The sequence below is a fragment of the Sphaerodactylus townsendi genome, linkage group LG03 (assembly GCF_021028975.2).
Source record: "Sphaerodactylus townsendi isolate TG3544 linkage group LG03, MPM_Stown_v2.3, whole genome shotgun sequence".
NCBI lineage: Eukaryota > Metazoa > Chordata > Lepidosauria > Squamata > Sphaerodactylidae > Sphaerodactylus > Sphaerodactylus townsendi.
The window spans coordinates 61656864-61683355 of record NC_059427.1 but is presented as its reverse complement, the minus strand read 5'-3'; the positions used below and the strand labels follow the sequence as shown (position 1 = coordinate 61683355).

General features: G+C 39.7%; 1 protein-coding gene across 2 annotated transcripts in view; it reads left to right on the top strand.

Annotated features, from left to right (window-relative positions):
* SLC6A1 (solute carrier family 6 member 1) overlaps positions 1-22390 on the top strand; it is a 128910-nt gene extending 106520 nt beyond the window's left edge. For both annotated transcript variants that reach the window (XM_048487872.1, XM_048487873.1), the window contains exons 9-15: positions 242-366; positions 3502-3614; positions 8026-8157; positions 9282-9384; positions 13840-13940; positions 18727-18894; positions 19949-22390. In XM_048487872.1, coding sequence (XP_048343829.1) covers positions 242-366; positions 3502-3614; positions 8026-8157; positions 9282-9384; positions 13840-13940; positions 18727-18894; positions 19949-20053 — 847 coding nt within the window. In that variant the 3' untranslated portion in view covers positions 20054-22390. The remainder of the gene's footprint in view (positions 1-241; positions 367-3501; positions 3615-8025; positions 8158-9281; positions 9385-13839; positions 13941-18726; positions 18895-19948) is intronic.
* The last annotated feature ends 4102 nt before the right edge of the window (positions 22391-26492 follow it).

Here is a 26492-nt window from a genome sequence, read left to right as displayed (position 1 = left end):
AAGTGAATCCAATACCAATACTTTCCCCTTTCGCATCTTTAGTGATAAACTTTATTCTGTAACAGTTCAAATAATTGGTTATATTTGCAAATGGAGAACAAGTAATTCAAGATTAAGTGGGCTGAAAACTATCACACAAAAAGTTGGCCTTAGAGATCCAGGTTCACAGTACAGTACCTTGCACTTAAAATATTTGATTTTCCCTATGTTACCCCCTTTCTTTCTTTCTCTTTTTTTCTAGGGATTCCATCATAGTATGCTGTATAAACTCATGTACAAGCATGTTTGCTGGTTTTGTTATCTTCTCTATTGTTGGATTCATGGCTCATGTAACTAAGCGTGACATTCAAGAAGTTGCAGCATCAGGTTTGCATCCTCTTAAGTTGCATCATTATTATTTGCAAAGCCAATAGATGGGCACCACTGTGGGGTATGCAGGGGTATGGTTAAGGACTAGGGTCAGGGAGACCTGGATTCCAATCTCTATTCAGCCATAGAGCTCATTGGGGTGACTGTGGACTAGTTAATAACTCTCAGAGAAAAAGGCAAGCACACTGCACTGAGCTTTCAGTGTACTGCACTGAGCTTCTTGAAGGAAGGGTGAAATAATGACATATCTTTGCTGGCAATTCCACCAGTGCACTGGAGCTGATTGGGCTCTGGAGGAGGACTAAGCTCAGCTCTTACCCCTGGAATGCCCCCAGGTTGCCCCACCACACAGACACAGCTGGCAGCTGTGTGGGAGCACTGATGGAAGGCTAGGTGCTATGGCTGACCATCACAGGGCACCACAGCAGCCAGGAGCCAATGAATTTGCTTGTCAGTCGGGGTAAGTGCCCCAGTGAGGGCATTTCCCCAGTGTAAACCTGTGCCACCTCCAGAGGAGTATTTCCCTCCCCCCTGGATTGGGCTATAGAGTACTTAAGAGAGCACAAGTTGTAGGCATTCTATTAGGTTGGGGTTTTATTTAGGGTTTTATTTTTACTTGAACATTTTTAACTGTGTATTGTATATAAGTCACTTTGAGTCTTGCGGGAAAGTAAACTGTATACTAAATAAATATATTGTAGATAATCATAGTTTTGTATTATGTCTGAAATGAACCTATGTGGTTCAATGTTATTATTTAGAAATAATGAAATGGAAGTTATGGTCCACAAGAAATCAAAATGGAATTAAGCATTTGGAAATTCTCCTCCATACTGCAATAGCATAATACTGCTCAGCTTTGGAGCTGCATAGATAGTTCAACTAGTCCTGGCCCTCCTAAATTTAATGCTATATCACAATTCCCCATATCGTTGAATTCCCAAACTTGAGCAAACTAACACATGGCAAGATGGTTCTCCTTTTCCTTCTATAAGCTATATAGAAAAGTTGTAGGGAGAAGTGTTGGGATTGGGAATTGTGACCTTATTGCAAGTGTCACTGAACCTTAATTGACCAACTGTGCTCCTACAGCACTTTGGAAAAGGAAATCATCAGTATCTGTGTCAAAATGGGTTTAAAAAACTTAAACTTCATTGGATTGCCTGTAAGTGTTGTATCCTTACACCAAAATCCAGATTCAAAATTTGGATTAGGCATTTGAAATTAGGACTTTTCATATATAAAATTTGGGAAAATCCAGAATTTCTGGATATATAGAACTCCATTAATTTTAATAGGAATAGCCATTATGCACTTTGGGGGGGTGGGGTGGAACACAAAAAAGCAAACCACGTTTTGCAGTTTTCCTCAGACTGAAGCATGACATCCCCTACACCGTGAACTGGACTATGTAGTTCACTCTTATCATGCCCTTGTTTCATATTGCTGGCACCCTCCCCACAACCGCACACACACACCCCCCCCAACCAACAGAACACAGGTAAAGAGGTGTCTTGTTTTGCTACCTTTGCTTCTGAGTCTAGGGCTGTCTCACCCTCCAACTCCAGGGTTTCTTTTAGTTGAGCAGATGCCCCGGGATAAGCCTTAGAATACAATAAGATGAGGACATTCTTCTTCACCCCCTGTCCTCTACCCTGCAATTTACCTATTCTCAGCTGCCTTGGAATGGGTCTTGTTCTTCCAGGCTGTCCTTGGACATGCCTTTTAAATGATTTCCTAAGGGCAGGCCAGCCCTGGATTGAACCAATCCTTCTCCCCTAGCCCCATCCAGCCCTGCAGAATGACAAGCCCTTGGGCCAGTGGAGTAGTGAGCCCACGGGCTGTCCCCCTGAATTTCTTTAAATATCTGGCTACCCCACCCAGTTTCCTCTAAGCTCAATGCTGCTGACCCTATCGTCTAGAGCTGGCTATGCTCCTACAAGTTGACTGACTCCTGAGAAGACTCTGCCAAGACTAGCTACAACCTGACAGGCACCTTCCCCTGCTGTGGGACTTGCTGGCATAGGGTTCCTTTGGTGGGGCTTGCAGTCTCCTAGGGTACAAGAGGGAATTAAATGTAGAAAGGAACTATTTCAGCATGAAGAACAAATGGTTAGAGGACTGCAGGGAAATCATATGAGCAGTTTTCCCCACTTTTCAGTTGGAAAAGACAAATATAAAAATGTATTCTGTGCCTGCTTCAAGATTTTATAAGTACAGATATCATTCGCAGACTTTGCTGTTACCCCATTTCCCAATTCCTTGACAAAACTTAGGCAACATCAGTCAGGCAGTGGTGTAGTACCCACAGGGATGGGGTGGGGTGCAATGCCCTGGGCAGAGCAGCAGCAGAGGCATGGCCAGGCCGTCAATGGGGTATGGGGAGCATGGCAGGGGCATTCTGGGGTGGGGCGGGGGCGGGAAATGCTGTGGCAGGGGTGCAGGGCATGAGTGCACCCTGGGCATAGTTTCCCCTTGCTCTGCCTCTGTAGTCAGGAAACACTGAGCTCCATGCCCCCAACCCCCCCCCCCCCCATGCTAGGCTTCCTGGGGAATGTTTCAGTTTCCTTTTCATGAAGCTCCCTGAGAAATAGGTTTCACTTTCTTTTTCTTGCAAGCAGCCTACCTGCTTCTATAGAAATTAATAGCAGTTCAGATGTTAGGAATTATTCCAAATATCTGGAACAATAAATTCAGATTCAAAATGATTTGTAATTATTTTGAATATAGAATTATTTGATGCTTCCAAATATTTCTAAATCTGAACTGTACATCCCTACAGCTTGCCAGAATCTTGATAGTTCAGGATTTTATCTGAGTAGTCTGAAAATATATGATCTGTTTAATTGGAATGTGCAATTATTCATAATATATTTTGTATACTTTCTAAAGTTCATTTCACATCTTCTATTACTGTAATTTCTGTAACAGGAGATATCCATAGGTTCTACTTTCTTTTTTTAATATATAGAACTAGTGGTGTCTGTGTTTTGCCTGAACATTTCTAATTAGCACTATGCAATAAGAGATGCAACTGATGAGACTTCAGCAAATTTGCAATACAAAATGAGGCACTCCATATTGGATTAGATACAAACATAACAAGCTGTGCATTTCTCTCTCTCTCACCAGGTCCTGGCCTTGCATTTTTAGCCTATCCAGAAGCAGTGACTCAACTACCTGTCTCTCCATTGTGGGCAGTACTGTTCTTTTCCATGCTGCTTATGCTTGGAATAGACAGCCAGGTAACACAAATATAATTGTTGTTGTTTTATATGATGGGAGACAAAAATGTGATTCATTAGAAGTCCTTCAGACCTGTTATTTTCTCATCCTCTGATCTGGAGCAGGCAGATAACTAGGGTCAGAGGCCAAAAGTGTGGTCAGTAGGGTAATCCAAATTCAAGGACAGTTCTTTCAAAGTCTAAGGTATCAGTGTAAGAAAGGGCAGTCCAAGCCGTGAGTAGGCTTCACCAATACCCTAGAAATTCGGTAAAATTTGGATTCAGATTTATTCAGGCATAAAATTATCTGACCACCTGAATAACACAAATAACATATTCAGGTATAACCAAATATTCAGGTATACCAGAAAAATTCGGGTCCGTCTGATTTTTTTGTATTTTTGGTGGGTTTTGCGTTGTAGCCTGCAGGGGGCGCATTTTTAAAACTAGCGGTACCAAAATTTCAGGGTATCATTCAGAGTCTCTCTTGATGATATCACCCAAATTGGTGAGGTGTGCACAGAAATTCCCGTTTGGGTACAATGGAGCTACTGCAGAACACAGAATCTGCCAAGCTCTTCAGTAAGTTCTATGGTGGGAAAAATTAATTAACTTTTCCCATCATTGATTTCAATGGGGCTTGCTGTTATGCCCACTGGCTCTGTGCTGATGTCCACAGCATTTGCCCCTTCCAAGCAAACTTTAGCAAAGTTGGCTGGTTCCTTTCAGAAGACTCACACCAGCAGCCCTGCAGGAAATTAGATGCCCATGAATGCAGAACAACCCCCCTCAAGATCCCTCCCCCCAAATCTCCAGCACAGAGCCATCTGGGCATAACAGCAGGCTGCACATTTTGGAAGATAGAGGCACCAGACTTTCAAGGTGGCTCCAGGAGGCTCTCCTGGTAATAGTAACCAGGCTTGGTGAACTTTGCTTCTGGGGCAGTGGGTGCGGCGAGTTGAGAGAGTTCTGAGAGAACTCAGCCAGCAGGCTTCATGTGCAGGAGTGGGGAAACAAAATATGCCTTTTGGGGACCCATAAAATTGAACCCCCAGAAGCAAAATTCACCAAGCCTGGATGCTATTGCCAGTAGGACCTCCTGGAGCCACCTTGAAAGTCTGGTGCCTTTAACTTGAAAAATGTGCAGCCTGCTTACACACTCAGAAATTCCCCATTAACTAAAATGTAGCTAAGGCAGTGCAGAGCAGAGAATCTGGGCAAATTTCTTGGGGTTCCTATCAGGGGTGTATTTTTAAAGCTACTGGCACCAAAATTTCAGTGTCTTATCTGGGGACTGTCCTGATGATACCAGCTGAGTTTGGTGAAGTTAGGTTCAGAGGGACAAAGTTATGGACCCTCAAAAGGGTAGCCCCCATCTCCTGTTAGATCCCATTGGAAACAATGGGGGATGGGGCACCCACTTTGGGGGTCCATAATTTCGGCCCCCTGAACCAAACTTCACTAAACTTGGGTGACACCATCAGGAAAGTTTCCAGATGATACTCTGAAATTGTGTTGCCACTAGCTTTAAATATGTGCCCCCTGCAGGCCAAAATGCTAAAAAACACCAAAAATACCAAAAAAAAGCTCGAATGCCTTGCATTCAGCTTTGTTTATATTAGGGCAGGACATATTTGGCTGATTTTGGCCCGAATATGCCCGAATGCACCCAGATTCAGGCCAAATCTAGGATTCAGTGCACTTGACTCTCCAAGCCTAACCATGTGTCAGGTCTAGTGTGAAGTAGTCAGGTTACCAGGAATGCAAAATGCTGATACATAAGCGGTGGCAATCAGTTGCTCCCATGACTGGCTGTGTAGACACTTATTTCACTGGGATGGATAAGCCAGCTGTTGCTAATTAGGCTGTTCCTGCATTTCAAGCCAGGTGGAGTGTATCGCCTGTTCTGCTTCATTACTACTGTCAGGGAGTGATCTTTGCTAGGTTCACAAATGTGCACTTTGCTGTCTATCCTGAATTTGTTTTTGAAACTGTCTCCTCCTATGTTTCAGAGGCTTTGCTGGGTTTCAGGCATGCTGGAGTCCCAGAGCTAGAGGGCTGCAGGCCCAGTGAAATAGCTTCTTCCATTCTCAGCTGTTCCTCTGTTCTGAGGCTGACTCCCTTCACCTCTTCATGTGAGGAGGTCTCAGCAGACTGACCTATGACAGCCTCAAGTGGCTTGTCATTACTTGCCCATCTAAGAAGTTGGACACCAACTGCACAGGGTGCATATGTAGATAGCATGTCAAGGTCTTGTTGATTGTCAGAATTAACTATGAATGCATCACAATCTCAGGTGGCTAAATGCCACATGTCCCTTTAAGAAGTTAGGGGCAGACTGCATTAAGCTGCCCAAGACTTAGTAATAACAGGACTGTGACAGCCATGTAGGTTTCACCAATGAGGAGATTAGCATGGTAACTGGTTATCTAACTCCTGAGCAGCTGGCACCCAACTACTTAGAACACAAGTAGAGTTAAGTGATCCAAAGCTGAGCAATAAACTGAGCCTGGCTTTGGCTGCGAAAGGACAGGGCATTAAATTTAATATAATATAAATAAAACCAGCAATAACAGGGTTGTGGTATGGAGAACTGATTTCCCAGTCTTCCACATGAAGTCTGCTAGGTGACCTTGGGCTAATCACAGTTTTTTCAGAAGTCTCTCAGCCTCACCTACCTCACAAGATGTCTGTTGTGGGGAGAGGAAGGGAAAAGAGCTTGTAAGCCACCCTATGATTCTTGACAAATGTATTTTTCTTTTATGTACACTGAGAGCATATGCACCGGAGACAAATTCCTTGTGTGTCCAATCACACTTGGCCAATAAAGATTCTATTCTATTCTATTCTCTCTATTATTTATTTATTTATTTATTTATTTATTTATTTATTTATCCCACCCTTCTTAATAGGGCTCAGGGCGGCAAACAACATAAATCAGATAAAACAGTGCAATAAAACAATGTAAACATTCAGCCTCAGCAGTTAAAACTTACAACAATAAAAGCAATAAAATAAACAGATGGCGATAAAAACCCTTAAAAGACACCCATGGGAGATCCAATTTACAGCTGGCAAGATCTAAAAGCCTGGCAGAAGAGCTCAGTCTTACAGGCCCTGCGCAACTCCCCAATGTCCCTCAGGGCCCTGATCTCAGATGGGAGCTTATTCATTGAGTCTCCTTACAAGAGAGAAAGGTGGGATATAAATACAAACTCTTCTCCTCTTCTTCTACATAAGATACAGAGCTTTGCTGAATATACTTTACAACAGCCCATCTCTTGTATATGGGCCACATCAGCTTATATCTCTGAAAATTTGTGCTATCCATAACACTACAACTCCTATACCCATACTTTTGAGTCTTACCTCAACATTAAAAAGCATACCTCAGCCTCTGACTATACAACATGCATTGTCTACCCAATATAAATGTCAAGAAGGAGATCTATTCCACAGATTCAGAATTTTCTGAGAAAGCAACCTCTCTGCTCAGTTTTGGATATGAAGTGCCCATCTCCATCTGAAGATTTGAAAATGTGTTCTGAACAGTTGCTCAAAATGTTTGAGTCATCCACCACTGGTTTCTGAGCCCATATTTGTACTGGAGGCTCATACACCCATTGCTCTTCTGATTATTCCAGTACGTTTACAAGTGACAAAGGATGCCTGAGAAAGCCTTCTTCTGTTCCCTCAACTGTCACACTTGGAATGGATGTCCAAGGTCTAGCAGGAAAACTTGCATTTCTCTTTTCCTTACTCAATTGTGACTGAAGCTTAGCTAACTAAAGAAAAAACAAAGATCCATTCAGCACCCATTGGCAAGGAAAGATGAAAGTTTGATGCTATTGGGAAGAAAATTTATACCTTCTCAGGATTTTTCCTCAGAATTGCAAATTATGATGTATTACGGTACAATGCCATGATAGTTGCATCTAACCAGTCACAGACCTAGAATAAGTGAATGAGTTCATAATGCTAAAAAATTAGAATGTTTTCCTTGCCCAAGATCCCAATTCCTGTTGTTTGAGGGGATTATTTTGTTTAGTAGATCTGAAGGATGCATATTTCCATATAGCCATTAGAACTAAACATCAGATGTTGAGATCAAGTCCGTCTCATGTTTAAATTAGCATGCATTTTCATTTAAATAATCCTATTATAATCTTATAAATAATCCACCTGCACAGGATCAGAATACAAAGGTTATTCCTTTATTTATTAAATATACAATCTGGTTTAATTGAATTACGTTCCGAATTAGATGTCATTTTTACATAAGTTTTGCATAATATTTTAAAATGAGCTTAATCTGTGAAATAAAAAAAGCTTTGTTTGAGTCGTTCAATGAAGAAGAATTGTAATATTAAATACATCCTACTGTATTGAATCTAATGTTGGTTATGTTTGTTTCCTCTACGTTTGCTTTCAGTTCTGTACTGTTGAAGGATTCATAACAGCTCTAGTGGATGAATTTCCAAAGTTGTTACGAACTCGAAGAGAAATTTTCATTGCCGTTGTGTGTGTTGTTTCCTATCTGATAGGACTGTCCAATATTACTCAGGTAAGTTAGATATTTTAATGGCTCTGACTCTGTGGTTTGTATGCAGAGGTCCCAAGGTTGATCTTGGGCATTTAATCTTGATCTTCTCCATTTAAATGATCACAAGTAGCTGTTATTAGGAATGACATTTTCCTGTCTGAGATTCTGAACAACCACTGCCCATTAGGCTAGATATTACTGGACTAGATGAACCAGTCGTCTGAGTATATAAATCAATTTCATATGTTTATCTGTTGGAACATATTATCTTTCTTCTTTTATGGTTTAGTAGATCTAAACCATAAGCAATAAGGACCCTTTCTAGCATGTATGTAAATTTAAGTATGTGAGGAAATGGGAGAGATTTCTGCTTTTTCTAAACCATTAAAAGCCAATATCATTTAAAGGGCTTAAGATTAGCATAATGCATGTGAACATAATGCCTACATTGGCAGACATGTGGCGACACTTAATGCCAGGCTTAAGCATTCAGTCTGATTGATTGAATTAATTTATGGAGACTTGTTTTGTTTTGTTAATTACTGGAAACTTTGGATACAGGGATCATACAAATTCTTTGTTTCTGGAAGGCTCTGGAATGGTGTGTCATGCTATCTACGTATTTTATTATGTACAGTTTATGTTTTAGTATGCTGAAAACTGCCTTGATGAAAAGTCACAGTCTAAAATCATGTCACCAGTCCATAAGTCGCATGTGCTATATCTTTCCTTCTGAAATTCTCAGAACTGTGACCTCTGTAAGGAGGCAAAAATCATGTGCGCAGTTTTGTTAGCCATTATTTCCATTAAACTTTTAACTTTAATAGTGTAAAGTTGTCTAACTTCTTTTAATTATTCCTTCCCTTTTTCTATCCCTTGTTGGACTTGTTCATTTAGAATGTAGTCCATCTAAACAGTGACCTGTATATTGAAAATTTATTTGTACAGTGCCTAGTACATTAGACAAAATATTTGTTAGAGCGGTAAGTGACCAAAATTGTCCATCATAGGCCTTAGAATTATTCCCAAGAAATATATACTGAAATGAAATGGGTAAACTCTACTTCATACTAAATTCACACATGATAGGAAAAGGAACCTCAGAGAAAACTATGATGATCTAAACTGAATTTTATACATTCCAGGGTGGAATATATGTGTTCAAGCTTTTTGACTATTACTCTGCAAGTGGAATGAGTCTCTTATTTCTTGTATTCTTTGAGTGTATCTCCATATCCTGGTGCTATGGTATGTAATGTTTTAGCATTCTGAAATTTATGGGAACAGTTGTTAAGACAGTACTGATTGTGTCTCAGCAGCTAAAAGACAAATATACCATTACTTGAACTAGAAACATTGCAGTTTTCTGCTTTATGTATGGTGCATATGAGAAATAGTATTTCTGGAAGTGTGGGGGGTAGTATAACATGAAATAGCTTCTTAAATGTATAATCAATTTTAGCCAGTTCAGATATAATAAATAAAGAATATCTCTAGCACTCTATCTCTAGATCTGTGGTGTTCTTAGAGTTCTTGGAGTAGAGTTCTTGGAGTAGAGCTGCCATTTGCCTGTTACCAATGGAGGAACTCCTGTTGGCACTTTTTTGTCACCCAATGACACTCCATGAGGTGGTGGTTAGGAAATGGGGAGGGTGAAATTAAAATCCCCCAGTGACGTCACTGAACTGTGGGACAATTTAGGATTCACCTGAAACTCTATGCTATTAAAAATCCACCTCACCAGTCTTGGGAGTAAGTGTTCAGGTGGTTGAGGGAGAACAAACTGAAGGTGAATCCAGGTAAGAGGAAAATCTGTTGTTGAGGAAAACTGCCAATTTTGGATATGGAATACAACTTATCCTGGTTAAGGCCATACTCTATTTGAAGACTCTAGTGCACAGTTTGAGCTTCTGGATGATTAGCTGGCAGTTTTAATTCGGAAAGTATTTACCAATTTAGGCTGATTTCCTAAACAAATCTGATCTGGCCAGTTACCCATGAAATTGGTGGTTTCCAGACTGGACTATTGTAAAATGTTGTACGAGCTTCTAAACGTTCAAAATGCAACTGACCTGTTGTTTATGGAAGCAAGGAGGTTGCATCATGTTATACCTATTTCAATAGAATTGCATTGGTTCATCATTTTTTCTAGGTTCCATTTGAAGTTTGATTTTGATGTTTGAAGCAACTAACAGTTTGTGACCAGGGTATCAAAAGGACTGTCGCCTCTCACATCAGCCTATCTACCAAAGGCCCTTTCTTCACAGTACAAATAAAGCGTCTTGAGGACAGGAAAAAAGCATTTTGGGGAAGAATTCAACACAGCTTTTCCCCCAACACTGCTTCAGGACTTTTTATTTCTGCTCAACCGTGGTTTTTCAGAAAATGCTCAATTAGCAATTGTTTTTCCCCAAGATGGAGTCAACTCATTTTCTTTTGGCTATGCAAAATGTTTTATTTTTCCTGCCCTGAGTTTAAATAGCTCTTACTTTCTGTTTCTCCGTAACTCACACCTGCCCCTTTCCTCCCTTTTTAGGAGGCTCTATATTGCCGCCATTTGCAAAATGTTCCCATGGGTTTTCCTCTGCTTGCAGCTCATCTACCCATCCCTTCAATGTATAATGTGCATTAATAAAGTTAGTTTTTCTGCTCAATCCTGCTCACTTGTAGTTTTTCTCTTTTTTAAAATGAGATATCTTGGAAGCTTTGACATCACAATATGAGAATTCTCATATTGTGATGTCAAAGCTTCGAAGATATATCGTTTAAGAAAAAGGGAAGGCAATGGTAGGTGCTTCCTGTGGAGAAACTGAAAGTGAAAGCTGGGAGAGGCAGAAAAAAACCCATTTTCCCTGCTAATGCTTTATGTGTCCTCGCTATGCAGACAAAAAAAAAGGCAAATGAGATCTTTTAAAAACAAGATGTTTTATTTGTGCTGTGCAGAAAGGACCAGAGTCTGCAGGGCTGCTGTTCTATAGAAACCATAGGAAAAGATTCTGTGCAGCCCTCTTCAAATAGAGAACACACTGTGCTCAATAATATTTTAATTCTCTGCTTGAATGCTTTCAAAACTGTTTTTTTACAGTAACTCCATAAGACCTTCAGCCCAATACTGCTCAAGGGGCAGTAGACCTGCCCTCCACGGTCCCAATGTTTCCAATAGGGCTCCTCTGAGCAGCTAAGATTCTCATATGCATGTCTGCATATCTTCAAATGCAGCTCCTCTAAATTCTTTTTTTAAAAGGTAAACTATATATTGCCAGAATCCGCAGGAAGAGCTGAGTACAACTATGTACTTCAAAAGGCACACAGGATTGGAGACTGCAGAGCAAGCATCCTGAGGCAACCTTCAGTAAATGGAGGCAGGAATAATCCCTTCAGCAGCACACAACTTTTGGGCACAAACAGAAGGTGAAACTGACAAGAGAGCTTAATGGCTGGCCAGAAAAAATAAAATGCCTCCTGAGTTCTGCATGCCACACAGCCAGGCAGGGGACATGTTGCAGGCAGCTTAGGGGGGAAAAGGTGCACTTTGAAACATCCTCAAAATAGGACGGTTTGAGCATTAATGCTTGAGCATTAACAAGGAACTCTGGGGATATCTGGGGGGGGGGGACTGTGCAGAATTCCTCCCCAAGATGCCTTTATTTTGCGTCCTCAGGACATCTTAATTGTGTTATGCAGAATAGACCATAGAATATACATTTCAACATCCTAGGGTAAATATATATTGTGTGTATAGGTGTGCATGTGTGTGCCTTCAAGTCACAGCTGTCTTATTGCAATCCTGCAGGGTTTTCAAAACAAGAGAACATTCTGAGGTGATTTGCCATTGTCTGCCTCCATGAGGGCTGGGAGAGTTCTGAGAGAACTGTGACTGGCACAAGGTCATTCTGCAGGTTTCATGTGGAAAAGTGTGGAACGGAGTTCTCCAGATCAGAGTCTGCTGTTCCTAACCATTAAACCATGCTGACTCTCACCCAGAAGCTACACATACATATTTATTATTGTGGTGTATACAGATGCAGTTTTACCAGCTTGTTACAGTTAGCAACTCTAGGCCACAAAAGATTTCCAGATTGACCTCTGAAAATATCATTTAAGTCAAGCCTTAATTTTGATCCAGACTGGTGAACTATTCCTACATTTCTGAAAAGTAAATATCTGTGTAATGTGTAGGGTCAGGACGCTATTCTGTGAAAACTGACTTTGCTGCTCAAAGTTGATTTCCCAGTTTGGAAGCCCAAATAACTTTTGCCTTTGCTTAGAAAAAGAGACTGGTTTTCAGAGAAAAACAGAGAGCCTGAAATTATACCAAAAAGTTACTCATGCTTGTTCTTTATCATGCCATTTTTATTTTATTTTATTTTTAATAAAATCTTTAAAAAGACAAATTGCTTCGACCCCTTTTTTATTTTTTTTCAGGAGAACAATCTGATCAAAGGATTCTCTCACTTTTTGGTTATACAACAGACTGTCCAGATTTTTATTTTTTATTTTATATTTTTATTTATACCCCACCATCCCCAACAGGGCTCATGGCGGCAACAAGAAGAATTCAAGTACAATAATAAATAATCAACAGTACAGTATTTAAAACAGCAAAACCAACCATAGATAGTAAAAATCCCCCCCCCCCTTACTGCACCCATGGGAGGCCAATGATAGTACTGGTCAGGCTGGTTGGCTAGGTGGGAATGCCTGGTGGAAAAGCTCCATTTTACAGGGCCTGCAGTACTCATTCAAGTTCTGCAGGGCCCTGATCTCACTGGGGAGCTTATTCCACCAGGTTGGGGCCAGGGCTGAGAAAGCCCTGGTAGAAGCCAGCCGGTCATCCTTTGGGCCAGGGATCTCCAGTAAGTTTCCTTCTGATGAATGGAGGGATCTATTGGGGCAATACTGGGAGAGGCGGTCCTGTAGGTATGCAGGTCCAAGACCACTCACAGCCTTAAAGGTTAACACCAACACTTTGAATATGATCTGGTACTCAATCGGCAGCCAGTGGAGTTTGTACAGAACCAGAGTAATTCAGACACTACTTGATGTTCCAGAAAGAAGCCTGGCTGCTGCATGTTGGACGAGTTTTAATTTCTGGGTCACAGACAAAGGAAGGCCAGCATATAGTGAGTTACAATAATCCAGTCTGGAGGTGACTGTTGCATGGATACTGTGGCCAGGTCGGAACAAGAGAGATATGGAGCCAATTGACATGCCTGTCGCAGATGATTAAAAGCCACCTGGGTGATCTTGGCAACCTGGGCTTCAAGCTACAAAGGTGACTCCAAGGTCACCCCCAGGCTCCTGACAGACAAGGCCAACTTTAAGACCTCACCATCCAGCGTAGGCAGGCAAAAGTCAACCAGTCTCTCCCCACAACCCACCCACAGAACCTCCGTCTTTGCTGGATTCAGCTTCAGTCGGCTCACTCTCAACCAGCCAGCCATGGCTTCTAAACAACGCTGGAGAGCCCCAGGGACAGAGGTTGGGTGGCCTGCCATTGTGAACATGAGCTGGGTGTCATCTGCATATTGGTGACACCGCAGCCTGAAACTCTGGACCAATCCAGCATGTAGATGTTAAAAAGCATCAGGGAGATGGGGTGGTGCTTGGAGTTCCCAAATCATGGGGTGGCACTTGGAGTTCCCAAAGGGACACCAGTCACAAACTGACATTAATTAATATATGTTGTTTCTCTTTTTTTAGGCGTGAACAGATTTTATGACAACATCCAGGAGATGGTTGGATACCGACCCTGTATCTGGTGGAAACTCTGCTGGTCTTTCTTCACTCCAATCATTGTAGCAGTAAGAAACAAAATATTTGTTTTTTAGAAGATGTAGATGATTTTATCAATAAGATAGGAAAAGGCAAATATCCTTTTAAAAAAAATCCTGATTTTTGTCATATTATCTGAGATAATTCAGACCAAATTTAAACACAATATCACTATTGTAAAAGTTCATGTGTTTCCTAAAAGGTTTAAAAATCCCTCATGTAGCAAAACAAGTTGGAAATAATATGAGTTATCTGCAGATACCTATTATATGATCCCATTTTTGTTGTGAAAGCATGAAAACATATTATTTTCCAGTTATAAACTGAACTGCCTACAATACCAACCAATTGTATAGATGTCAATGTCTAGAGATAACACAAACCTGTATTATGTTTTGGGTAAGAGTAAAATACTTTCAGGGAGTGCCAATTCTACAAGTGCAAATAATTTGAATTTAGAAAATAAGGTGAGGCTTTGACTGAGATGTTGATAATTCATGATACAAGATATTATTCTAAATTTACCAAATTTTCAAGGGTTTTCTCCAAGAAAGGCACTTGAGCTGTCATTTGCATGTTGTTCCTTTTTAAAGAATGCACAGTGGAACAAAATGACTTATATTCACACTTGAAGGTTTATGTAATTGTATGGAATCCAGGTCTATCCACAGCATGGTAGCTGATGGAACCCACTCATACAAGTCAGGCCAGAGACATTGGGCCAAGGAACATAGAAGCCCTGCCTCTTGAAACAAAGCTGTCACAAAGCCATTTCTAACCCAAGCTTTTTTCTCAGTGATGGCGCTGAAAGCACCATACTTTTGGCATGTCCTTCTGGTGTGAAATTTTGGATTATGATGGATTATTATGTATCTCTTGTTTTGTTGTTAGCTACTCCATTTGAGTTAACTATAGAGTAGATATACCTCATGAGAACAGGGAATCAATGATGACTTCTGATGTGCTTTTTAGTCTACTGGGTTCTTTTAAATTAAGTGGATATCTGATATGGCTGTGAGAAATATTTGTGTGCTGTTAGGGAGGTGTGGTGATGGTCTAGGGCAGGGGTAGGGAACCTGAGGCTCTCCAGATGTTCAGGAACTACAATTCCCATCAGCCTCTGTCAGCATGGCCAATTGGCCATGCTGGTAGGGGCTGATGGGAATTGTAGTTCCTGAACATCTGGAGAGCCGCAGGTTCCCTACCCCTGGTCTAGGGTTACAAATCTCAAGGTGGAACCTGGAGTTCTTCCAGAATTACAACTGATATCCAGACTACAGATGAAGTGGCAACTTGGAAGGGATATTATGGCATCACATCCCCACTGAGCTCCCTCTCTTCCTCAAACTCCATCCTCCCCAGGTACTGCCCCGAATCTCTGGAATTTTCCCAGCCAGTGTTGGCAATCCTTTGGTGGCCTGAATGCTGGAAGTTAGATGTGAGCATGGAGACAGTTTGAGCTCAGAGTTTATGTAATCACTGTTGCATTCTTGGGAATATATGCTCAGTGATCCTGCCGCTTCAGTCTTAATGTTGTGTAGTGTCCATTTTGATAGGAATGAGTTCTCCTTGTTAATATTTGTAGAATACTGAACTGGGATGCATGGGTGAATATTGGCTGAAATATTTTAGACAGTGTCTCAAATTATATCAGCAAGGTATTCAGTCTTTCATTGCCCACCTGAACCAAACTTCACCAAACCTGTCTGGTATCATCAGAAGAGTGTCCTAAAGATACCCTGAAATTTTGATGCTGCTAGCCTAAAAACTGTGCCCACTGCAGGCTGAAAACTGAAAAAACACTAAAAAAAATACAAGAAACACAAACGAATGGGGGGGGGAGCAAAACTCAGATTTTGCATTGGGCTTCATTTTCCTTAGCTATGCCTCTGGGAGCCAGGCAACCCCACCCTTCACTGTGCATAATCCAGTTGAACGCTATGCTGAACCATGAAGAAGGCATCCAGCTAAGCCTCGTGTGACAATAGAGATGCCTGGATGAACCTCATGCGGCAAGGGGATGGCAAAGAAGGCTATTTCTCCCTGCCTCCTTTGGGGTTGGGACCCTTTTCCCAGTCTTCCTTTTCATATTACCGAGTGCATTGGAAAGTTTCTCAGGTTGCTGTGACAGTAGGAAAGAGATATTACTACTTTACTTTGTCAATTGCATCACACAGCATAATTCTTTGTGGTAAATCAGCAATTGATGACTCCAAGGTTTAAATCCTAGCTTGATTCAGTTTTCGCCCAGATCTTTCCTGATAAAATATCTCAGTTTTGTTTAAACCTGGATGCCAGTTTGCTAAATTATGCTTTATAAGTGTCCAAAACATTGTCTGATCCTTTTTATTTAGTTCATTTTGACCTGGTGTCTCTGAAGAGCAGGTGCACTCTAATCTGGAGAAGCGAATTTGATTGTCCGCCCTGCCACTTGAGCTGTGGAGGCTTATCTGGGGAACTGGATTAGCCTGTGTACTCCAACACACACCAGCTGGGTGACCTTGGGCTTGTCACAGCTCTTCAAAGCTCTCCCAGTTGCATCCACCTCACAGGGTGTTTGTTGTGAGTGGGGGCAGGCGGGAGGATATTGGAAGCCCCTTTGAGTCTCCTTACAGGAGAGAAAGCAGGGATATAAATCCAACTCTTCTTCTTCTATTGTTGCTGTTGCTGCTCCTGGCTATTAAGTTCATATGTAGGCAAGATTGTCCTTGCCTGGATGGCCCAGACTAGCCTGATATTGTCAGATCTCAGAAGATGAGCAGTTTTGGCTCCAGTTACTACTTGAATGGGAGACTACCAAGAAATACCAAGGTCATAATTCATAGGAAGAAAATGGCAAATGTCCTCTGTTAGTCTCTTGCCTCAAAAACTCTACAGGGTTGTCATAGGTTGTCTGTGACTTGATGTCACTTTACACAAATAGGTGAGGTTAGGATTCCTTTGGTCAAAATCATTAATGCTTCTTCATTAAAGCGGGTTTCCTTAGAAGAAATCCTTTCTTGATAAAGATATTTATGACTAATTATAGTCCAGTTTCCAACTTGCCTTCTTAGGCAAAGCAATTGAATAAGTGGTGACAGAGCAATTCCAGAGTTTTCTGGATTATTTATTTATTTATTTGTTTATTTGTTTGTTTATGTATGCATTTATTTATTTATTCAATTTGATAAACCTCCCTACCCACAGAGGGCTCAGGGCAGTGTACAACAAATAGGAATACAGTACCCTTTGCCCTTTTCATTTTGGCTTTAGACTGGCTGGAGAGCAGAGCCTGACTCTGCATGGGCCAAAAACAGTGGTGTGAAAACGGTGTGAAAACAGTATAAACCCTTTTACAACGTTTTAAACCCTTTTACACCATTTTCACACTGCTGTTTTTGGCCCATGCGGAATCAGCCAGAGATAACTTACTTTGCTCTGATGGATGAATTTGGGTGTAATTAACATGCACATCCATCTATATATTTCTTTATACAGACCAGGTAACCAAGATATTGATTGACAAAGCAGATCCTAAGGCCCCTTCCGCACATGCAAAATAATGTGCTTTCAATCCACTTCCAATGCACTTTACCTCTGGATTTTACTGTTCAGGCTAGCAAAATATACTTGCGAACTTGCAAACAATTGTGAAAGTGGACTGAAAGTTCATTATTCTGCATGTGCGAAAGGGGCTTTAAGATCAGCTTTGTCAATCAACATCTTGGTCACCTGATCCTAAGAAGTATTGGGCTTGTTGACTTTGAAATTGTATTACCGTAGAGGATTCCATGTGAGATTTTCTTTAAAGACAACTCAGGAACTTCAGTTGGTCAAAAATGTGTGCATAAATTTTCTATCTAGAGCTATCTCTAGATTGCTTTGGACATATGACTCCCATTTTGAGATTCTTGTACAGTCATCTGTTTCTGAGTTAAATAAAAAGTGCTGGTTATTCTTTTCACAGTTCCTTCAGAACCTGGAACTCAAAGTCTTGATGGCTGTCTCTCCAAGTACAAATGTGTGAAACAACTCTGATCACCTTAGCAGTTTCTTCTATCCATTCTGTCATAGTCAGCTTTAGAACACTCTTGGGCTGTTCCTATGGCAGCCGCTGTTCTTCTTGAGTTTGTTAGGGAAGTACAACCAATTGTATTTTTTGGAAGTTCAGTTCAGAAGGGTATTTGAGGTTAGATAGTGGTAATGTGCAGCTGCTAGATTCTTTCTAGTTTTATCTTTGTTCTTGTGTATTTTTTTAGTGTTATTGCTATGGATAGGTGGCTTTAAACCTTTGTTGCAAGTGGCTTTGAAACCCTTTGAAAAAATAAATGTCAGAATACCAGAATCCAGGGGAAGAAACAGAACACACTGTCTTTATTCACTATGTGAGATTTCAGAGGTATTTTCTGGCCCACATGCAACGCAAATTAATTTTCCTCCCAGATACTCTCCAGACATTCATTCACACATGTGCACATTTAGCTGTTTTATTACACACTGAAATATACACCCATAAATATGCCTTTTAATGACGTACTGAACTGAAAACCAAGAAAAATACATTAGCTATGTAAAAATGATTTTTTAAAATTTCTACAATTGAACTTTGTATGTTCATCTATTCTTTAAGTATTTTGAGTCTTGAAGAAAAAAAATGTCAGGAACGTTGCTCACATTGATCAGATTTGTTTTTATTTTGGATTCATGTGGTATGCAGAAGATCAGCTGCCAGTCTACGCTGTGTAAGCAAGCAGTTGGCTATTAATGTATGGAAAACCCTAAATATTTTTAAATAAACCAATAACTAATTTATTATGTGCATATCTTATTTTACAGGGTGTATTTATCTTCAGTGCTGTCCAAATGACTCCTCTCACTATGGGCAATTATGTATTCCCAAAATGGGGCCAAGGTGTTGGCTGGTTCATGGCTCTGTCATCTATGGTGCTGATTCCAGGCTACATGGCATATATGTTCCTCACTTTAAAAGGTTCCTTAAAACAGGTAACTGTTTTAAGTACCATGCCACACTTTTCAAGATTTCAGTTTTAATATACTAAAATAGTTGTTGTATTCATTAAATCTAGAGTTTTCTGGTCTTATAGTGGCACTGAGATTTATCTAAGGTCCATAGCCTTGTCTGAAAGTGAAGATAACCTTGTCTGAAAGTGAAGATGAAATTATTATGATAGCTAAATCATCATAGGAGTAATTTCATTTGACTCCCATGGTATCACAGGAAATGGCTTCATTTGGGAGAAAAATACAGGCAAGAGTTTATATCCTTGAAGCAAAATCCTCCACTTTCCTAATGATTGTCAAGTTTTCATTTCATTTGAACAAATTATCAAGCTTCTCATTACAAATGTGGACTAGTATCAGAGTACCAATAAGTGTGATTTTTTTCTGGACTTCAAGAGAAATAATTATCCTCACAGAAATTCAATGTGGTACAATACCTGGATGACTGAATTGAATAATAAAATCAATAGTATGAATCCTCTTCAATTCAAATGAAGCAACTCTATTTAAATTTAACTAAATAGGAATTGGCTTGCAAATAGGATTACACTAGGAATTTGTGAAGAACTGAGTATCACAATAGCATCACAAAGTATTAAGCAAGTATCAGTACACTGTATAAAGCCTTTTGTGTACTTTTAATAGTTACGTGTTTATAAAATCATTTTCTTCTGGGCAGAATGACAGTTTAAGAAACTACATTGATTCATAATTTTTTTTGCCAGAATTACAGCTGGCATACAGCAAGCCAAGTAAGAAGAGCTATTACAAACATCATGGTTATGCAGAAGTAGTTGCTATTATATAGTTTGCTATTCTATGTACTGGTTTATTAACCAAAATAGCTGCTTTGATTACATGTGTTAGAAAAACAACTATATATTCTATTTATTTCCTCCCTTCTTCATAATATAACCTGCACAATAATACTTTTTAGGAATAACAGCTAAAAAGTATAGTTTACACCGATTTTAAGCAGAGAACATTTGAGCTAATAACAATGAGTAATTAATTTATCTTTCTTCTGCATATTTAGCGAATCCAAGTTATGATTCAGCCCAGCGAAGACATCACCCATCCCGAAAATGGACCTGAACAAGCCCAGCAGAGCAATTCTGCAAACAAAGAAGCATATATATAAACCTGTGTTGATACAAACCCCTCTTCTATGGGAAACACATACATAAAAGAAACATGGTTGAATATGACCACAAATTTATGTCTGAGAATAAAATTACCTACCTCTAGTGGCACAAAAGACCATCACCACTATAAGGGAAGCAATGTGGGTATGATCAAACCATTTTGTGGGCTTAGGTGTTGACAATGTTTTTGTGTTTTCTAGCAATCCATAGACTGTTAACATTTTTATTATCACTTCGTAAGAGTTGAATATCTTTGAAATTTATAAACAACATGTAGGCCATTTTTAATCTACCTTTTAGTGCAACAATTTGACATTTTGTGCAGCTGCTTTTTAGTAGTTTATTAATAAATTTCTTACAGTTTGAATCCCGACTGTTATTTCTGGGAACAGTTAAATGAGAAAGCTGTTTTGTATACACCAGCAAGGTATTTTTTACAAAAATAATCACAGTGAAAATACTGCCCGAAAAACATTGACCAATTTTATTTCTGAATTGGTTTTTCTAATTTTCTTGACAATCTCCTTAACTACAATGATTTATCAAACCATTCAGATAGAAATGCTATTATGAAGTTATTTCTAGATATACAACATGGATCAAATTGGAAAACTACCTACTTCTCTATTGGGCCTCAAACATTCAATATGTAGCTTTTACTTTATAGCGATATATCTTTTAGAATATTTTCAGTGGAAGAACCATCTTTCAAAATACTGGGAACTTTTTTAATAGAATCAGTCGTATGAATATTTACTTCTATAAAACTGTGACAAGCTCCTTTCACGAAGGTTGCCATAACAAAGCTGTACAAGTTATCTATCATTTCAGCCAGGTTATGTTACACTTTATGTTATCACCAACTATCTTTATGTTATGCCATCAACAGGTTGTTACACCTTTCCGTCAAAATAGAACCAAACAAATAGCTTAAGTATCAAAAGGTTCCCCCCTGAATATAACTTAGGGCTTTAAAACGAGCGCTGCTGTAATCAGTCTGCTGAAGGTCTTTCAAGATCAACGGTTTCTGACTAGCAAGCATATTATAGAGCACTTTGAAGACAGAATTTTATTTTTTATTATTTTATTTAGGTTTGTGTTTTGCATGGTGATGATGGACATATGAGGAAAAGGTCTTGCCATAAATAACTCCATTCTGGGCTCTATCATGCATTTTCTATACAGGCATCCAAGGCTAATGGATTTCATCCTGTGTAGGACACTGCAGGGCTAAAGAGTCCATAATGGCAACTCTTGTTTGGCAGCTATGAGACTGAGAGTGAGGATCTTGAGAGAAGTGGTATGTGATGTTTAATTTTAAATGACTGTGACAGAACTGTGCAATGAAACATGCTTTTCAGCAAAACCTTGTGCAACGTACAATGTTAGATAGCACACTGTCTATGTAGAACCTACTATGTGAAAAACATGTTAACTGTGAATGTTGGTTTTTTTTGTTGTTTTTGTCTGAAGGTGACAAACATATGTTCTTGCAATAAGGTATTATTCTCAGAATGTCAAGCACATTATTGTAGAATATATATATAAATATATGCATATATTTCAACCTAACAGATAAAAGAGTATTGTTTAGTAGATTCTAAACTGTTTCATACAGTAGGTCAACTGTAAAATATTCAGAAATCTATTATACATGCTAAATGTCTCTAGATGAACTGACAAATAAGTCCAAATGTCTTGTAGATTTTCAGGGTTTAGAAAAAGAAATCTATGTCATGATTACACATCACTCATGCTTCATATACATTATACTTGTGAATTTCATTAGAGTTAAGATACAAATCCAGAATTTCTCTTTATTGTTTCTGTAACCAAGTCCCATGTTGTTCTAAGAAAAACTACAGTATTCAGTGTTTGATTGTAAACCAATTATGACAGATGTTTGACAGATTTGCTCTTCTGCAAAACTCTGTACAAACTGTTATCATATATAGCACAAAAATAGTGTTGTAGAATTCCTGTGTGTAAACTGTGAATAGCTGTATCTTTTTGTAGTATTTGCCCTTAAAAAGGAAGATTATATGATCATATATGCTTTTTGCAATAATTATTCTCTAAACACCAAGCAAATTTATCTCTATTTAAAATTATATATGTAATATATACATATTCTAATATATAGAGAGAGTCTGTTTTAAAGAAAAAGAATACAGTATAATTTAGAAAATCGCAACTTGTTCTATGGACCAAATGTAAAATATTTATAAATTAAGAAACATTTTAACTGTCCATAAATGGTGTCCTAACTAAAGCACGGTTGTTATGTAACATTCCAAGAGCTTAGAAGAAAATAAAGATTATATTATACAGCCTCTGTTGGGTTTAATGCCATCTTTTATTAGGCCGGCGATTTTAAGTTATGGTTTATAAAATAATTCTCAGTGTTTGAAATCTCTTTCACATTGTAAAGCTTAATTTACCCACTTATGAGTATGATACTCTTTAACAGCATCACATACAATTCCTTTTATCCCCTTTTCTCTACCAGCCATACTTCCCTCAGCACCCAGTGAATGAATAATACTCATTTCCATGATAACTTTTGTGTCTCTTGCTTGATTTTCCCAAGGTTTAGAGAATGAAAATGCACTGCTCTGTTATTCCTTGGACCTTCTTATCTTTGCCACAACTATGACTAAAGCATCTTCCAGTGGTAAAATAATTTAGTATCATTATTTGGACATCATTTGGCAGTAATAGATTTTTTTAAATTTTAATATATAAAAGGCTTAGGGTATATGTATAATTTTTACTCCAGTTTCTTCATATAATGCAATGAAAAAGACAGCCAAGAAGGAGTTGGTCTTAAAGGGTGCAAAATTTAGCAGGGCTAGGTTGCTGGATGGTACAGACAGTCCTTCTACCCCACTTTGCTTTCACCTGGCCTCAATATTCCCTGTAAGCTATGCAGCTATATAGGCACCGTATTGGTACAATGCAGGTTGGGTGGCGACCCACCAGGGGGAGCTCTTACTGACAACTCAGTTCCACTCAGCAAGAGTGAGCTTCCAGGCAGTAGTACGGAAGCCTTAGAGGGATTATTACCCGACATGAGGCTTCAAATATCAGAAACAAAATTTATAATCACTCATTTTAATCCTTTGACGTCAAATCATGGTTAGTGGTGTCCAGAGGCAAGAGACCACTTGCTATGACTGAAGTCAGGCAAAGTGAAAAATGAGTGATTAGGGATTGTTACAGAGCCTTTTCCTCCTTGCTGCTTTAAGGATTGATGAATTCCTTCAACTCACCCTCACTCATTGTTTGAAAGGAATGTGGGATGATGAATCTTTTTTTCTGGGGTGATGGTAGCTCTTGACAGCCTTGGCAAATACAAGAATATGCTGCATTACACTTCTGAGAACCAAATAAGTTTAGATGTTCTCAGGTGAAACCCATATTCTCACAATGCCCCCACCCATACCTGAAATATTGTGCCTGGAATTATCAATAGTATAGGGCTTAAGAGTCACTAAAAGAAAGGATAAAAATAAAATGATTTGATTTATAGGCAAAACATGGGATCAATGTATACTCAAGACAACAAAACTGGTACTTTTTTCTAGCTGAAAATTTCCCAGATGCATTCCTCCCAGCATACCCACATACTGTCTCAGCATACCCACACAATGCTGAACTCAGGTTTATGTCCCTCCCCCCTATATCAGTTGCTCCATCCTTTTTACTGCCCCCCTTAATAACAGTAGTTACTTTCCACTTACCACTCCACAATTCTTGGAATTAGTTGATTTTTGAGTGTCCTGACCACCAAAAGAAACATCCTGGAGAATTCACCTGGCTACAGCAAAGTGGGGAAGGTAGGAAAGATATATTTTCCATGGGCAAAGCTGCACTTAAACCCTATGAAATTTATTCTAATCATTTGATATTTTGTTTTCAGCTACCTACAAATATAATGTATGTGCTTGTAACATATTTTATAACATCTACCAGTCATTTCAAAACCTATGATGAAATAGAATATTCATTTTATTAAAAAATTATTTAGGCTTCTGGCTAGCCTAACTTCAGTGATGAGGATGAACAGAATCTAACCTTCTGTCTTAATATTTCATGCACACGCATGTGTGCACTTGCGCACCGACACACTTTTCTGTTAGATCTTGAGAGAAATTGTTCATGTTTAAAATTCGCCTGAAATTGTCGTTTTTGCCAAAATGCTTTATATTTGTTTGTTTTAGCCTTCTGTGCACACATCCTTTTGCTGTTTCCCTCTCTGCATGAAATGATGTTGCATTCAGAATCCCTAGACCCAGAATCCAGGGCTCTGTGGACATATGCAGCCCTTGAAAGATGGTTGGTTCAGTTAAAAAGGCGCATGTGAATTACCACAAGGCGGAGTTGCTGATCGGGGATGGGTTCTGTGTGTGAACAGGCCAACTACAAAGAGGCTTCTAGAAACTCCAAGAAGCAAAGGCTGCTTTTCCCCCCTCCTCCACCGAAATAATTTCTGTTGTGTTGTCAGATTTTCAGGCCAAACAGGGGACATAAGTGAGTCTTAGCCAATATCCAGTTATCAGCTGTAACAGGCCATCCATTAGAGAAAAAAATAACATGTTCAGTGGAACCAGGGTGCATTTCTTTAAAGACAGGATCAATAGCTGGGGTTGGGAGCACAACCTGGCCATATGGATGACTGGTTTGCCGTAAAGGCAAAAGTCCTCACTTGGTGAGTAGATGGTAATAACTGCCATTGTTTCCTGGTGAAGGTTCCAAGGAATAGTCAAAGTCTGGCTCAGTATAATAGGATTGCTCGTAATCCCTGTGGGGTCTAGTTTTGGCTCTTGCAGCAGATCAGGATCTTACCGAAGCGAAGCAGATGGAAAAAGTCTGGCAAGTGGATGGTGTGCAGCATTGGTTGGATCTTAATGACCAAGCGCATATTGATCGCCATCTTGATAACACCCACGATGATAATCTTCAACAGTACAACAAGAGTAAAGTTGGTCATAATATTGGTAAGGATCCTGATATACAGACCTCTGCTCATATTCAGGCAGCACTGCAGGTTGTGGTAGTGATGAATGTGAGGAGCAGCAACAGTTGGTGAAACTGGAGCCAATGTTATTGGCTTGGGTTTGAAGAGTTCGCCATCTGACATGGAATGCATAGAAACAGGAGGTAAATATGTCTGTGGTAAATATGTCTGCGGAATCAGCACTACCTCTTTTGCAGTTTCAAACTGGGTCCAATCCTGAGCTGTATCCTCGGTCCAAGATACATTTGGAACCAAAGACAGTTTAAACTAGAAAAGTATGTCTTGTTATGGTGCTTGTGTTTGTGGTGTGCCTTCTTTAGAGGTGACTTAGGAGCACTACAACTTGGAGCAGCATGAACCACAGTTGAAGTTTTAGTGGATTTGAGGATGAACCTGAAGGCCCCTGAAGAATCAATACCAACAAAGAGCATACCCATTTTTCAGGACACCGAAAACGTGCCAGACTTGTATGGTTTTCATAAAGAGGATTAAAGAGGTTTCTTCCATAACACTGCCTTAAGTCAGGAGGCCTGGTCATTCCTTGCCTTTGGTGTGAACTGTTTACAGAAAGAGCATCTGGATATATCAGTGATGGCGAACCTTTTCGAGACCGAGTGCCCAAACTGCAACCCAAAACCCGCTTGTTTATCGCAAAGTGCCAATACGGCAATTTAACCTGAATACTGAGGTTTTAGTTTAGAAAAAAACAGCTGGCTCCGAGGTGTGCGTTAAGCTTCGAGGTGTGCGTAAGCTTCGTGGTTCTGCTTTGAAGCATCTGTGCAACTCTTCCAATGGGTGAATCACGACCCGAGGAGGGTTTACTCAGAAGCAAGCCCCATTGCCCGCAACTGAGCTTGCTCCCAGGTAAAGGATCGTGCTTTAGTTCTTCACATGAAAATCAGTGGGGCTTAACAGCGCTTAACAGGGTTACCTACACTGCTTCCCCAAAACTAGGACTTAGGTTTAATGCTAATAATTGAGCCCAGCAGCCCAGGCCAGCCTAGATGTGGGGGGTGGGGGTTGGGGTTGGGGGCGACTCTGCATGTGCCCACAGAGGGGGCTCTGAGTGCCACCTCTGGCACCCGTGCCATAGGTTTGCCACCACTGGGATATATTATGCTCTTCACTAAGACAGACAAAATATCTGGTCATTAAAATAGGGAATTTTCATCCCACAGGAAACACATTTTTAAATAGAGCTTTTGGCACCATTTTCAGAGGTCATTTGATCTCTCACTTATAAATTGCTATAAATTCTCTGAAAAAAACTAAGCAAAGAGAAAAGAAACTATGCCCTGATTTCCTCAGAAAGGAGAAAAATCAAGTCCTAACGTTCCCTCAGAGAAGATACTGTTTTTCTCAAATACTGTGCTAACACAATATTTGTTTTCAATATTTTCAACCTATTTGTTTTC